Source organism: Ursus americanus, chromosome 9 (assembly GCF_024610735.1).
Source record: "Ursus americanus isolate L20-20 chromosome 9, mUrsAme1.1.p, whole genome shotgun sequence".
In the NCBI taxonomy this organism is placed as follows: domain Eukaryota; kingdom Metazoa; phylum Chordata; class Mammalia; order Carnivora; family Ursidae; genus Ursus; species Ursus americanus.
Genome location: NC_142135.1, coordinates 79,862,385 through 79,877,799, shown reverse-complemented (window position 1 = coordinate 79,877,799; position 15,415 = coordinate 79,862,385). Strand labels below are relative to the sequence as shown.

At 37.5% G+C, this 15,415-nt stretch overlaps 1 protein-coding gene across 3 annotated transcripts in view; it reads left to right on the top strand.

The window, feature by feature from the left end:
* SPIDR (scaffold protein involved in DNA repair) overlaps nucleotides 1-15,415 on the top strand; it is a 486,766-nt gene that overhangs the window by 41,097 nt on the left and 430,254 nt on the right. For all 3 annotated transcript variants that reach the window (XM_045789117.2, XM_087864884.1, XM_087864885.1), the window contains one exon: nucleotides 2,918-3,084. In XM_045789117.2, the coding sequence (XP_045645073.1) occupies nucleotides 2,918-3,084 (167 nt within the window). The remainder of the gene's footprint in view (nucleotides 1-2,917; nucleotides 3,085-15,415) is intronic.

The window sequence follows — 15,415 nt, the reverse complement described above, 5'->3', positions numbered from 1 at the left end:
ATGTGAGTTGGTTACTTGGTTAAGATTAAGTTTATACAAACAAACCCTGTGGAAGGTGAGGCCACTTTGTATGCCATCTTGGTAACTACCAATTGACATTCTAGTAATAAACAGGTGAGGTGGTATTTTAAGGTTATACATAAGCTCATAGGGCTTATTTTATTAATTCAGCCATTTTAATGAAATTCATTGTTAAGTAACTCTTGGTCTTTACACATCTAAGAACGCTTTGTTATTAAAAACTATTTTTTTAATGGGTGGATAGTGTGCTATGTGCATTACATCTCATTAAAGCTGCTATTAAAATTGTCTATGTCTTTCTCTATTAAAAGACATAGTAGTTTTCAAAATTCTAAGAATATAAAGGTTCTTTGAGCTCATTACTTTGAAATGAGTTAACGAATTGTTGACTTCTCTTAAGCAGGTTGACTATTAGGTAACAAGTAAATGATAATGACCCCTTGGTGTGTATCTAATCATGCATGTAACTGCTTTCTTACTTTTCTCGCTTCCTTTTCCCTTTCCTCCTCCCCTCACTCCTTTTTACCTTTAATTACTGTTTATCAGTTTCTTGTTTTACCCCAGACACTTGGCTGGATATTATGTATATTATTTCCTTTTATATCTGTTACATCCTGTGAGCTGAGTACCCTCATTTTACAGAAGAAAATTGGGACTCAGAGAAGTCAAATCACTTGCCCAGAGTCACATGTTTAACAAGTGTTCTGATTACTATGTATAGTCAGGGATGTCTAACTTCAATGCTGTGTGCTTCAACAGTGTTCTGGTGCTTAACAGACTTGGCTTCTTATCAGAATTTCCAGGTGAGTTTTAAACACAATATACCCAGACCTCCTTCCAGCTGTATTGGATTAGTCTCTGGGCCTTAAGGCCCAGAATTGAGATTGAGAGGGAAGAGCCCTGAGTTAAAATTGTCAAAATCTTTTCTTCTTAAAAAAATTCCCCCCCTCCATTTGTCTTTTACATAACTTTGAAAAAACTTCTCAACGTTTTGGAGACTTAGTTTCTTTATCTATGAAATGCAAGTTTTAGTCTAACAGTAATTGTCTTGCCTACTTCATAAAATTATTGTTTAGAATGTAAGGTCTTATTAGTTTGGGTTGTGGTATATCATTTAATAGCACTCAGCAACTGCAGTATAAGTGTTATTCATCGATGGGCTTATCCAGGGTAGGAATAGTGTTCTATATTATCTCTCGTGTTTGTTTGTTTTGGTATTGTAAGTGTCTAGGATGGTGTAGTAGGACCTCAGTAGGCACTGATTTTACTGAACGAATGAGGAATGAATGCGTTCCTCAGAACTCTGCCTTTCCCTTGGCTTTCTGCTGTGTTGCTTTCAGCAACCTGGAGAATTTCTTTATGCTTTCCATTGCCTGGCTTCCATGAGTAAACGTGTTGTTACATGTGGTATTTCCCTTCCATTCCCTAATGGTGAGCGTGGCTCCTGCATTTATTTTACTGCCATTACGTATCTGCTCCTCTCAGACCAGTCTGACCTCCAGTCTTTTATAATTATTATAGTGGACCTTTATTTTCTGGAACAACAGTATTGGATAAAAGAAGACTCATATATTTGCTTTATTCCATACTTTTACCTCTAGCTTAAATTTTTCTTTTCTTTTTTGGTTTTTAATTTGATTCCCTTTCAGGTATTAAAGTTGGTAAGTTATTTTATTTTTAATATTACTTCTGTCTGGAAATAAGATTGTTGTTATTAGACCTCTGAAATAGGGCCAAGATATTTTACTAGCCCTCTAAGTTGCTGAAGTAGCTGTGAGGGAATATTTGGGCTTTGTACGGTTTATGTTATATGTCTCAGAGATACCTCAAAGATTAATATATCCTTAGTAACTACTTTTATTTCTTTAAAAATAGATTAAATTTGGTTATTTGATATATGAAAATAATTTAACTTCCAAATTAAATTTTGCAAAAGTAGCACCTACATAACAATGCTTATAAAGTAAACTAAAAACTTGGGGCGCCTGGGTGGCTCAGTCGTTAAGCGTCTGCCTTTGGCTCAGGGCGTAATCCCAGTGTTCTGGGATCGAGCCCCACATCAGGCTCCTCCGCTGGGAGCCTGCTTCTTCCTCTCTCACTCCCCCTGCTTGTGTTCCCTCTCTCACTGGCTGTCTCTCTCTGTCAAATAAATAAATAAAATCTTTAAAAAAAAACAACTAAATTTACTAGTTTTTTTACTGATGCAAAATCTATAAAAAGAGTTTTAGGTGAAAATCCTTTAAGAAGTCTGTTAATAGGAGACTGATTAACGGGGCGCCTGGGTGGCTCAGTCGTTGAGCATCTGCCTTCGGCTCAGGTCATGGTCCCTGGGGTCCTGGGATCGATCCCCCTGTCGGGTTCTCTGCTGGGCGGGAAGCCTGCTTCTCCCTCTCCCACTCCCTCTGCTTGTGTTCCCTCTCCCTCTGCCTTTTTCTGTGTCAAAGAAATAAATAAAATCTTAAAAAAAAAAAAAAAGGACACTGATTAAATAAACTGTGGGTCAACTATGCAGTGGAATACTATGTTGTAGAAAAGAATGAGGATACTCCCTGTTACTGATATGGAAAACCTCTGTTAAGTTAAAAAATTAAAAAAAAAAAAAGTATCAGAAAGGAGGAAAAAAAATTATAGTATATTTTATTTGCTCTCGAACATGCTGGAAAAACTCTAGAAAGATACAAAAACAACTAATAAAAGTAGTTACCTGAGAATTGGGGTAGGGGTGATAGGAGAAACAGGATGGCTAGAGGTAAGAGTAGGAATATAGTTTTGACAGTCTTTAATACATATTTTAAAAATTACTCAGCAATATGGATGTTTTTAACTACTGAGAATAAAGAAAATAGATTAAGAAACATTAAGGTTATATAAAATTGTTTAAAATTGTGTTTTTTAGATGAACTGCAGTTTATTGACTGGGAGATTGACAGTGACAGGGAAGATACTAGTGAGTATAATGAATTTGAAGACAGTGAGAGTGTTGTGGAAATATCAGACTGTGCTTCTTGTTCAAGCAATCATTCTTCGACTAGTGAAGAGAAGAGGCTCTCTGAGCTTGTGAAGGTAAGAACCAGTTGTCTCAAAATTTTTCCTTCTGGTTATAACATTTGTTAATCAGCCTTTTGGTGTTTTATTTTAAATTACTTTTCCAGGGCAGTCACTTTTGACTCTTAGTGATTCTTTCATTTTTTACCTCCTTGTCTCTAAATAACATGCTTATAATGTACTTCTAAACATGGGTAACCATCTCCTCACCCACTCCCTCCACCTGCTACACATTGAACTTTTCCCATTCTCCCAGGACACATGTATTATGGTTTGGTTAGATTAGTATTCAGCATTGCATAATATTTAGAACCAAGGCAAATATTAATTATGATTATTTTTCCTTCACAACTTTTCATTTTCCTTGGAGTTAATTACTTTGGGTTTTTGTTTGCCTAACTTTATTTATTGTTAATAAAACTAAGTTTTTGCCATTGTTTAGCTCTCCTGTTAAGGTTTTCAGGCAAAGTAGGCATTCCAAGCAGTTTTGTCTTTCTGGAAAACTCATTCCCACAGCCTCCTAGCTGCTCTAATTTGAACTCATCCTCTCTGCTGTGTGGATGTAGCTGCCCTTAGGTCTCTCTTTAGCATCTTCCTGGTAATTCCCTTCACTTCTCTCCAATGTGGAGCAACTTTATCCTGGATTCCATGTCTTCCTCTTTCTTGGTTTTCACTCAGTGTGAGGAGTACATGTTCTAGTAGCTTTCAAGAGAGGATTTATGGAAGATAAATGACATGTCAGAAGATGTATTTATCAAACTTTGATAAGTGGATGGCAATTTATATAGAATTTTAGGTTGGAAATTATTTTTCTTCAGAATTTTGAAGGCATTATTTCATTGTCTTCTAGTTCCAGAGTTGCTGTCAAGAAGCATGAAGCTATTCTCATTCTTGATTTTTTAAAAGATTTATTTATTTGAGAGAGGTGTGGGGAGGGGCAGGAGAGGGAGAGAGAGAATTCCAAGCAGACTCTATGCTGAGCATGGAGCTCAATCCCAGGAACCTGACATTATGACCTGAGTTGAAATCAAGAGTCAGCTGTTCAACTGTCTGAACCACCCAGGCTCCCCTCTCATTCATGATTTTTAAATATTTTCTCTTTACCACTTCTTTGAAGCAGTGTGATTGTGATATGCCTACATGTGGTTTTCTGCTTGGAGTTTATCAAGCTTTTTGAGTATGTGGTGAATTGGCTCCAAGCCCACGCCGAGGTTTGGTAATTCACTAGGAGGACTCTCAGAATTTAGTGTACAGTCATACTCAGGGCTATGATATATTATAGTGAAACAATACAAAGCAAAATCAGCAATCTTTCAAGAGTCCTGTTCAAGTGGAGTCACACGGGATATGCTTAATTGCTTTAGCAATGAGTTTTGACAACGTCTGTAAAATGTTACCTGCCAGGGGAGCTCATTGGTGACACAGTGCCAAGAGTTTTTATTGGGGGCTGGTAAAGTAGGGACTTTCTCTGCCTTGCATGTACTAGAATTTCAATTTCAAGAAGGAAAACGGGTATTCAGCCTAAGCCGTATTGTTTAAGCAGAGGGAGCCACTCTTATCATTAGGGAATGATGGTAATTGTCCTGATGTCTGAATAACTAGAGGTAGGCAAGGACCAACATTACAAGCAGGCCTTTCTAAGGATACCCATCTTAGGTCAGCTTTGTTAACTCTCTTCTTCACATAATGGGTTTAAAGTTTTCATCACATTTGGAAAGGTTTTTGCCTTCAACATTTTTTTTTCCTGACTTCCCTTTTCCTTTCCTTTAGGACTACAATTATAGGTATATTAATGAGGCTGCTTCATGTTGTATCATGGGATCATTGATGCTGTGTTCACCACCCCCCTTTCATTTTTAATGGTTTCTGTTGCTAGATTTTCCAAGTTTAGTATCTTTTTTCTCTCAGCATCTAATCTGCTGTTAATACTATCCAGTGTATTTGTCATCTCTTAAAGTTTGGTATGAATCTTATTATATTATCTTTCTTAACCTCATCATATTTTTTTCTGTTTTGAAAATATAGAGTATAATTATAATAGTTGTTTTTGTGGCTTTTTCTGTAAATCTACCATTTGTGTTATTTCTGTGTCTATTTCTATTGATTAATATTTTTCTTCATTGTATGTTGTATTTTTCTGCTTCTCTGCATGCCTGAAAATGTTTGAGTGTATACCAGACATTGTGAATTTTATGTTGTTGGGTGCTGGATTTTTAAAAATTTCTTTAAATATTTTGGGGCAGTTATTTGGAAACAGTTTCATCCTTTGGGTGTTGCTTTATGATTTATTAGATGGGTCTGGAGAAGTGTTCAGTATTCTGTCCCATTATCTTTTTGAGTATTCTAGTAATGCTCTTACTTTTCCAATGTGCCTGACAAGAGTAGCTGCCGTGTCCTGACCCTGTGTGAGCACTGGGCATTGTTCTCCAGATGATTCTTTCCCTCATATACTGACCACACGTGCTGATCAGAACTCTGCTGAATACTTGAGGGGGGATTGCTGTAGTTTTCTATGTAGCTCTGGTTTTTCTGTTATTCCATCCTATGAACTCTAGCTACTTTTGTGGACTCTCAGTTCTGTCTCTTCCCATGGACTCCACCTCACTTCCCCTTTTGTACTGTGTGGTTTGGAAATTCTCTTATGAAAGTAAGCTAGGGCAATTGTAGAGCTCAATTTTTATTTCCTGAGTTTCAGGGATTAGTGTTCTTGCCTGATGTTCAGTGTCTTGAAAACCATTGTTTCATGTATTTTGTCTGGGTTATTCCCTTCCTTCCTTCCCTCCCTCCTACCTTTCCCTTCCTTTCCCTTCCTTTCCCTTCCTTTCCCTTCCTTTCCCTTCCTTTCCCTTCCTTTCCCTTCCTTTCCCTTCCTTTCCCTTCCTTTCCCTTCCTTTCCCTTCCTTTCCCTTCCCTTCCCTTCCCTTCCCTTCCCTTCCCTTCCCTTCCCTTCCCTTCCCTTCCCTTCCTTCCTTCCCTCCCTCCTACCTTTCCCTTCCTTTCCCTTCCTTTCCCTTCCTTTCCCTTCCTTTCCCTTCCTTTCCCTTCCCTTCCCTTCCCTTCCCTTCGCTTCGCTTCGCTTCGCTTCGCTTCCCCTCCCTTCCCCCCATCTCTCCTTCCTTCTCCCCCATCTCTCCTTCCTTCCTTCCTTCTTTCCTTCCTTCCTTCCTTCCTTCCTTCCTTCCTTCCTTCCTTCCTTCCTTCCTTCCTCTTTCTTTCTCTCTTTTGTTTGTTTGTTTGTTTTGGTGTTTTAAGTGGGAGAACAAATCCATTTGCTGTTATTCCATCTTGGCCACCTTCCTGATCTTTCATGCAATCCAGCACATGATAAGCTGCTCATCATCATTAGTTGTCAGGGAGCTGCAAATCCACACCATGATGAGACACCACTTTATACTCATTAGGGTGGCTATTATCCATAAATGGAAAAAAAAGTTGAGAAATTGGAAACCTTGTACATTGCTGGTGCGAATGTAAAATGCTACAGCCACTATGGGAAAGTTTGGTGGTTTCTCAAAAAGTTAAAATGGAATTACCACATAATCCAGCAATTCTACTTCTGGATATATACTGAAAAGAATTGAAAGCAACGACTCAAACATTTTTGTACATCAGTGTTCATAGCATCATTATTCACAATGGCTGGATGGTGGAAACAACCCAAATGTCCATCAACAGATGAAAGAATAAACAAAATGTTGTATATATGTACAGTGGATTATTATTCAGCCTTAAAAAGGAATGACAATTCTGGGGTGCCTAGGTGGCTCAGTTAGTTAAGTGTCCGATCTTGATTTTGGCTCAGGTCATGATCTCAGGGTTGTGAGATCCAGCCCCACATTGGTCTCTGCGTAGTGGATGTGGAACCTATTTAAGATTCTCTCTCTCAAAGAAAAAACAGGAATGAAATTCTAATACATGCTACAATATGGATGAATCTTGAAAACCTTATTGTAGATCAAATAAGCCAGACACAAAAGGAGAAGTGCTGAATGATTCAATTAATATGCAGTACCTATAATAGGCAAGTTCATAGAAACAGAAAGTAGAACAGAGGTTACCAGAGGCTAAAGAGTAAGGGGAGTTATTTTTAAATGTATACAGAGTTTCTGATTGGGATAATGAAAAGATTCTAGAAATGTTAGTGGTGGTGGTTATAAACGTTATGAATGTACTTAATGCTACTAAGGTGTCCACCTAAAAGTGGTTAATATGGTAAATTTTTTGCTATATATTTCACCACAATAAAAAATGAAAAATATATCTTTATTTTAAAATATTGTTCTGCCATTAAATTTTATGTTTTTGAGGAGTTTTTATTGTTGATATGGTAAAAATGTTTATAGAGAGAATGCCAAATGATAAAGCAAAAGACTAAGCTGTACATGCAGTAAAATCTTAACTCGAGGATCCCAAAGGACCATTGAAAATCCCAAGACTACTACCAAAACCCTTGGAATAAATCATATCTAATCAGACCAGGAAGTGTTGTGCCGTGACCTAAAAGTTTTTCTTGACCTTTCAATATAGGGACTAGACTAGTAACCCTTTTTTTCTATGAACTTCTTTAGTGTGAAAGAAAACCTTCATTAATAGCATGGTCTTTGCTTCTTAGAAATTTTTTTTTAAGATTATTTATTTATTTGTCAGAGAGAGACAGAGCGAGCGAGCGCACAAGCAGGCAGAGGGGCAGGCAGAGGGAGAGGGAGAAGCAGGTTCCCCACTAAGCAGAGAGCCTGACGTGGGGCTTGATCCCAGGACCCTGGGATCATGACCAGAGCCGAAGGCAGATGCTTAACCGACTAAGCCACCCAGGCATCCCTTAAATTTTTTTTTTTTTTAAGATTTTATTCATTTATTTAACAGAGCATAAGCAGAGGGAGAGGGAGAAGCAGGCTTCTCACTAGGCAAGGAGAAGCCCTTACGGGGCCCGATTCCAGGACCCTGGGATCATGACCTGAGCCAAAGGCAGGCACTTAACCGCCTGAGCCACCCAGGTGTCCCCAAAGTTTTTCTTAATGTTAATTGTGGTGGTGATTTCAGTGGCTGAAATATCTGTTACTTCGTGTGTTTGGCTTTTTAAAGCACCTCATTTCTGTTGAGAAAGATGGGATTTTTGTGCATAGCTTCATATCATAGGCTACCTGTCTTTATAATTTTAGAGTTTTATCTGATATTTCATGAGCAGGTTCTGTACTGATAAGAAAGCATTTAATAAAATTAGTTTATAAATTCCTTTTTCTTATTTTGAAAAGAAAGAATGGTGGATTTGTTCTCATCATAGAGTATTGCCATCACTAAATAAAAAATTTAGTATTTTACTCTTGTCAGAAACTTTTTTTTATTAGAAAATAAGATTATTAGAACTTTTAATTTTTTTCTTGGCTTTTTTTGAGAGAAATATTCTGTGAACTGAGGATATGTTCATCCTTTGAAAGCTGCTGTAAATTACCACAACTATGAGAAAGACTAATGCTGCATAGATGAAGGTGCTGGGTGATTAGCTGGGTTCACTACCTGAGAAAGTCTTGCGCTTAGGTTTTGTAGTGCTTGCAGTTCAGTTCATACCTTGTTAAAATTACAGGACACAGACTTTTCAGGGAAGCTCTTGAATAATAAAATATGTAGTTATAAGAAGTAAATGGTAAGCATCCATAGTTCTCTAAAATGTAAATAGCATATCTCTGGGTAGTAGAATTACTGGAGAAGTTTATTTTCTTCTTTGTTGTATTTATTTAACAATTTAAATAAAAAACCAAGAAAAATATAGCAGTCAGTGGCTTTTTCCTTAAAGACAAAACAGAGAAACAGATCACATATATTAAACATATATATTGGGTCTTATATTATACTAGTTGCTTTATGTACGTGTAATAGTCCGTTTGAGATGCTTTACCAAAAATACCATAGGTAGGGTGGCTTAAACAACAGAAATTTATTTCTCAACAGTTTTGGAGGCTGGGAAGTTCCATGATCTAGGTGCTGGCATATACGGTGTCTATTGAGGGACCACTCTCTGGTTCACTGAAGACTGTCTTCTTACTGTGTCCTCACATGTTGGAAGGGATAAGGGATCTCTGGGGCCTTTTTATAAGGGCCCTAATCCCATTCATGAGGGCCCCACCCAAAGGCCCTGCGTCTAAATACCATCACATAAGGGATTAGGTTTCAACATAAAATTAGGTTTCAATATTTAGTTTATAGCATTACATTTTCCATTTGAGCCTTAAAACAATCTTGTGAAGTAGAAGTGGTCATGCCCAATTTTCAGATAAGGAAACTGTTAGAAAAGATAATGTCTCTGAAAACAAGTTACTTATGTAGTAAGGCATCCATGATTGAAATCTTGCAGTAGAAATATTCAGGTGTTGGTTGAATGCCTCCGAATCTACAGTGATTGTTTTCTTATGTTGGAAGAAGCATGCAAATGGGCAGAACTTTGAAAGAAATGGTCATAGAAAAGAGAAGACCTTGGCTTGCTTTGTATTTAAAAATTCAAGACTTCTTCCATGTAGATTGTCATGAAGTATACCTGTTTTTTTTAATAAACTTGTACATTAAAGTGTAACATACTACCTTGTCATTTGAAATGAATGAATTGAATCCATTGACTCAAAAATGAATTTCTCTAAATAGACATTGAGAAGCATTCCTACAATATAAGAAAAATCCTTTTGGATTTGTGGTCTGTGTTATCACAGTGGTGGTATTCTCTATGGCCTTAACTACTGTGTCCTTTTCTTCCATTCTCTTTCTCATATGGAAACAGAGATTCAGTTATTTTCTTTATTTTCTTCTCAAGCAACATTTTCTTCCAAGTGCTGATAACTGTTAAATCTTTCTATAACCCAGTTGCTGTCCTGAATTCCATGTGGGTTTCCAGCTGCCTAATGACATCTTTCCGTGAATATCCTAAATTACTGTAAGTCAAAGGGGTCCCAGGCCATATCCTTTCTTTTCTTTTTGACTCAAGCTCATCCTCTTTGTGTGTTTTTGGTCTTAGTTAATAACTTTCCTTTTTCACTGCCTGAATCTATTTCATTAGTGGGTCATGCAGATTTGACCTCTAAACTAACATCCTCACAACTTCTGCCCTAAATTGGGCCCTTTCACTTATTCTCTGTATTGTTTCAGCATTATAATTAATTTCTTAGCTTATGTCTTTTTAGTAGATTTATCTTAATAAAAATTGTGACTTTATTACTCGCTTACTGAAATACTTTTTGATGATTGCTCATTGCTCGAAAGTCAAGGTCCATATAACAACCTTCACAGTTTAGCCGCAGGTCCCTCAAGCGAATGAGGCAGAGTATACACTGTATGTTGGAAAGTGGGGCTGATGGAAATATTGATTATTTTGATTGTGGTAATAGTTTCAAAGGAATATACACATGTCAAAACTTGTCAAATTGAATATGTCCAGTATGTGTAGTTTAGTATGCATAAGTTATATACTTCAGTAAAACTGATAAGTTTTTTTAAGTGCAAGAAAGATGTAGTTCCATGTGCTTATGATATAATTTTCAAAATACCTTTTTAAATGACAAAACAGGATATAGAATAATTGTATAGAAAAATGGAAAGAGTTTGGGGGTTAAGATGGCAGAGGATTATTAAGGGGACCCTAAGTTTGTCTCATCTCTTGAATACAACTCGATAGTTATCAAACCATTCTGAACACCTGGGAAATCAATCGGAGGTCTGAGAGAACAAAAACTTCAATTCTACAAGTAGGAAAGTGACCACCTTTTGTAAAGTAGGAGGTGCGGAGACTTGACTCCTGTGTGATATAGCTGTGGATATGATGGGAGCAGGGAGAGAGCCAATTTATGAAAGCTACCGCAAAAGTATTATAAGCAGCAGAGTGCAAAATTGGAACTTTTAGAAGTTGGCTACAGTGGGGGAATGTGCCTTGCTTAAAGGTGCTCAGGTGGCAAAGTGTGAATGGAATCCCAGCTGTGACACCGTGGTCTGAAGATCCTCAGGTTGTAAGTAGAATGGGTGGTGCCTAAGTGCTGCACTGTTCTCAGGGATAGGAACGTGGAAGCTGGCTGAGAACAGTGAGTCTAGGTGCTAGCTTTCTGATCTGTATTGCGGTAAACTGTGAACTGCTGTGTGGTTGTTTGATTGCTTTTCCTGGGATGGGGCTGCAGGAGCGTGTCAAGACCCTCCCTGGGGAATCAGTGCAGGTCTGTGCCACAGGAGTCCCTAAAATTTGGAGTTTAGAAACTCAGGTGCATGCCTGAGATAATAAAGCTTGGACACAGACAGGGTAAACACAGGATTCTGATGCTAACTGGGGAGACAAGAGTGATTGATCGCTCTTCAGTGAGGGTTCCCTGAAAACTGTGGGATACGAATTTTCGGTTCCAGGGCTGGAGAGTGGGGTGCCACCATATTCTTCCCACATGCCCTTCAGCACTGAAAGCCTTCAGGGAGCAAAACAGGGCCACCTAGTGGACCTAGTGGAGTCCAGAGCTGCTTACACCAAGCCCTGCCCCCCCCCCCCCCGCAAATCCACCTGAGAATCAGCACAACAAGCCCCTCCCCAAGAAGACCAGTACAAACAACTTGCTTGCGCTAATTTTACTGATCATAGAGGGCTGCAAAGCTTCAGCTCTAAGGAAAATTAGAGTATCTAGCCTCCTTTGAACTTTTATTCTTTACTTTTTTTTTCATTTATTTTCTTATTTTTTGCATTTCTTTTTTAGAAGTTTAAATTTTTATATGTATACTTTATATTTTTTGTTTACTTTCATTGCATTTTATTTTTATATTTTTTTCTCACTTTGGGATCTAGATTCTTTATTTTTTTTAAGATTTATTTATTTATTTGAGAGAGGAAGCACAAGTCGGGGGAGGGACAGAGGGAGAAGGAGAAGCAGAGTCCCTGTTGAGCAGCAAGCTTGACACGGGGCCGAGATCATGAACTGAGCTGAAGGCAGAGGTTTAACTGACTGAGCCACCCCAGCTCCCTATCTTCCTTTCTTTTCTGGACAAAATGATGAGATGGGGAAATTCATCCCAGAAGAAAGAATAGCAGGTAGTACTCACAGCCATGGACTTAATCAATATAGCTAACTAGAATTTGAAATAACGATTATAAGGATACTAGCTGGGCTTGAATAAAGCATAGAAAACACTAGAGAATCCTTTACTGCAGAGACAAAAGACCTAAAATCCAGTCAGGCCAAAATTAAAAATGCTATAACCAAGATGCAGTTCCAAGTGGAGGCCATAAAAATGAGGACGGACAAATGATTGGAGTGAATTAGTGATACAGAAGATAAAATGATGGAAAATGAGGAAGCTGAAAAAAAGAAGGAAACAGGTAATGGATCACAAATAGACTTAAGGAAATCAGTGACTTATTAAACTGTTATAACATTCATATCATAGGAGTTCCAGAAGATGTAGGGAGAAAAAAAGGGGCAGTTTATTCAAACAAATTATAGCTGAAAACATCCCTAACCTGGGGAAAGACACAGACATCAAAATCCAAAAAGCACAGAGAAATCCCATTAAGTTCAAAAAGAGCCAACCATCACCAAGGCATATCATAGTCAGATTCACAAAATAGACAGGGAAAGAGTCCTGAAAGCAGCAAGATAAAAAAAGTCCTTAACCTACAAGGGAAGACAGATCAGGTTCACAGCAGATCTGTCCACTGAAACCTTGCAGGCCAGAAAGGAGTTGAAGGAAATATTCAATGTAATGAGTTGTAATTATTCAATATGATGCTTTGGAATTATTCAGTGTGATGAGTTGGAATTATTATTCCCGCATTCAATGTAACGAGTTGCAGTTATTTATCCAGCAAGTCTCATTTAGAATAGAAAGAGAGATAAAGAGTTTCCTAGACTAAATAAATAAATAAATAAATAAAATAAAATAAAGGAGATTGTGACCACTAAAACAGCCCTGCAAGAAATACTAAGGGGACCCTATGAGTCCCCTTAGGAAAAAAAATGCCGAAAGGAACAAAGACTAGAAAGGACCAGAGAACATCACCAGAATCACCAACTCTGCAAATAACATAGTGGTGCTGAATTCATATCTTTCAGTAGTCACTTTGAATGTATATGGACTAAATGCTCCAATCAAAAGACACAGGGTATTAGATTGGATTAAAAAACAAGATCCGTCTATATGCTGCCTATGAGAGACTCGTTTTAGACCTAAAGAACCTGCAGATTGAAAGGGGAGGGATAACCACCTATCATGCCAAAGGATGTCAAAAGAAAGCCAGAATAGCCGTACTGATATCAGACAAACTAGATTTTAAAACAAAGACTGTAACAAGAGCTGAAGGGCATTATATCATAATTAAGGGATCTATCCATCAAGAAGGTCTAACAAATGTAAATATTCATGCTCCCAACTTGGGAGCACCCAAATATATAGATCAATTAATTATAAACATAAAGAAACTCATGGATAATAATACATTAATAGTAGGGAACTTCAACACCCCACTTACAGCAGTAGACATCATCTAAGCAGAAGATCAACAAGGAAACAAGGGCTTTGAATGACACACTGGACCAGATGCACTCAACAGATATATTTAGAGCATTTATCCTGAAGCATCAGAATATACATTCTTTCTGAGTGCATACAGAACATTCTCCTGAATAGATCACATACTGGGTCACAAATCAGCCCTCAACAAGTATAAAAAGATTGAGATCATACCATGCATATTTTCAAACTATAATGCTCTGAAACTTAAAGTGAGCTATAAGGAAAAATTTGGAAAGACCACAAATACATGGAAGTTAAAGAGCGTCCCACTAAAGAATGAATGGGCTAACCGGGAAATTAAAGAAGAAATACAAAAGTGCATGGAAACAAATGAAAGAAAACACAACGGTCCAAAACCTTTGGGATGCAGCAAAGGCAGTTTTAAGTTGCAATACAGTCCCACCTCAAAAGCAAGGAAAGTCTCAAATACACAACCTAACTTTACACCTAAAGGAGTTAGAAAAGGAACAGCAAATGAAGCCTAAAGTTAGCAGAAGAAGGGAAATAATAAAGATTAGAGTGGAAATAAACGATATAGAAACAAAAAGAGAAAAAACAGTAGTACAGATTAACGAAACTAAGAGCTGGTCCTTGAAAGAATTTATAAAATTGATAAACCCCTAGCCAGACTTATCAAAAGAGAGAGAGAGAGGGAGAGAGAAAGGACCCAAATAGATAAAATCTTGAATGAAAGAAGAGACATTATATCCATCACCACAGAAATACAAACAGTTGTAAGAGAATACTATGAAAAATTATGTGCCAACAAACTGGGCAACCTGGAAGAAATGAACAAATTTTTAGAAACCTACAAACTACCAAACTGAAACAGGGAGAAATAGAAAATTTAAACAACCCCATAGCCAGCAAAGAAATTGAATCAGTAATCAGAAATCTCTCAACAAACAAAAGTCCAGGGTCGGATGGATTCCCAGGGAAATTCTACCAGACATTTAAAGAAGAGTTAATACCTATTCTTCTCAAACTATTCCAAAAAATGGAAATGGAAGGAAAGCTTCCAAACTCATTCTGTGAAGCCAGCATTACCTTGACCCCAAAACCAGACAAATACCCCACTAAAAAGGAGGATTACAGGCCAATATCTCTGATGAACATAAATGTAAAAATTCTCAATAAAATACTAGCAAATAGAATTCAACAGTACATTAAAATAATTATTCACCAAGATCAAGTGGGATTTATTCCTGGGCTGCAGGGGTGGTTCAACATCTGCAAATCCATCAACACGGTATACCACATTATTAAAAGAAAGGATAAAAACCATATGGTCCTGTCAATAGATGTAGAAAAAGCATTTGACAAAGTACAGCATCCTTTCTTGATAAAAGCTCTCAACAAAATCGGGATTGATGGAACATACCTTAACATCATAAAGGCCATATATGAAAGACCCACAGCTTATATCATCCTCAGTGGGGAAAAACTGAAAGCCTTTACCCTATGGTCAGGAACAAAACAAGGATGTCCACTCTCAACATTACTATTTAACATAGTACTGTAAGTCAGCCTCAGGAATCCGGGAACAAAAAGAAAGAAAAGGCATCTAAGTTGGTAAGGAAGAAGTCAAACTTTCACTATTTGTAGATGACATGATACTCTGTAGAAAACCTGAAAGACTCCATCAAAAAATTGCTAGAACTGATAGAGCAATTCAGCAAAGTCACAGGATATAGAATGAATGTGCAGAAATCTGTTGTATTGCTATACAGCAATAACGAAGCAGCCAGAAAAACAAATCAAGGAATTGATCCCATTTGCTTTTGCACCAAAATAATAAGATACTTAGGAATAAACCTAACTAGAGAGG